The 1,020-nt window shown below is 53.8% G+C and overlaps 1 protein-coding gene across 1 annotated transcript; it reads right to left on the bottom strand.

Annotated features, from left to right (window-relative positions):
- Positions 1-324: 324 nt before the first annotated feature.
- On the bottom strand, positions 325-765 carry LOC132527413 (patched domain-containing protein 4-like). The gene has a single exon (XM_060163059.1). The coding sequence runs from the start codon at positions 763-765 to the stop codon at positions 325-327; it is 441 nt and encodes a 146-aa protein (XP_060019042.1).
- Between the last annotated feature and the right edge of the window lie 255 nt (positions 766-1,020).

Below are 1,020 nucleotides of genomic sequence, written 5' to 3' on the forward strand. Positions count from 1 at the left end.
GGTGGGATTCCTACTACAGTCACACATAAATTCATGGAATCCCAATTATAGTCAAAGCTTATTATTGACCGTCACACAGGCATACATCAGTACGGACACTCAGTACCAAATTCTAGCCAGGCTGCTGGTAGCTACGTGTTTATTTCTCTTGGCAAGGGAAATAAAGTCCCTGGCAACGGTGAAGGCTCACGATCCACCTTCCAGTAACTAACCAACCTCTAATAAGTATATAATTGTGCCTTTGATATTGTTTTACTTTAGTGTTTCCTTCCAAATTTATCCACACCTTCTCCTTCAATGAAAGAAGCAATTGTCTTCTGTGTCTTAAAGATGAAACCTCTGCATTTTCTCTGCTTGTTTAGGGCAAGAAATGAAGTGCTGCCTCTTTAACTGGCAGAAGCGCACGGCTCGGTGGGTCTGCAGGATCCCCTCAGCCTGGAGCAAAACATTGTCCCCGGGTGGGGAGAGGAGGATCACCCTGCCATACCTCCCGGGGGTGTGTAAGTCCGAATAGAGCTGGCTTTTGGACTGGTCCAGGGGGAAAAGGCTGCTGGCCAGGCTGCGCTCGATCTTGGCCAGGCTGTGGCTGGGAGCGACCAGGCGCTCCAGGTCGCCCTCGGGCTGGAAGCGGTTGAGCGCGCCGAGGCCGAAGGTGATGGTCAGGACTGCGGGCACGGTGAGGAAAAAGACCGGGTGCCGGCTCACGCACGAGCCCAGCCTGTGGCAGAACAACTGGAGCCCTCTGCGAAGCACCTGCCGCAGCATCCTCCACCAGGTCTAGCACAGTGACAGGTGCAGCACCAGACCCTCTCACTCGTCACGGTCACCTGGCTTCACGATCACCCACCTCGCGGTCTCATCGCCGCCATGCCAGCAGTCCACACCAAGCCCTCCGCCTTCACCGTCCCTTCATCTCGCGCCAGCGCTTTTCCAGGTGCTTCCCTGGCACACTCTCTTTGCACTTTTTCACACACAGCAGCAGGTGCTACGAGACAGCAAGTTCTTTTTTTTTTTTTTGGC

Source organism: Lagenorhynchus albirostris, chromosome 10 (genome assembly GCF_949774975.1).
Source record: "Lagenorhynchus albirostris chromosome 10, mLagAlb1.1, whole genome shotgun sequence".
In the NCBI taxonomy this organism is placed as follows: domain Eukaryota; kingdom Metazoa; phylum Chordata; class Mammalia; order Artiodactyla; family Delphinidae; genus Lagenorhynchus; species Lagenorhynchus albirostris.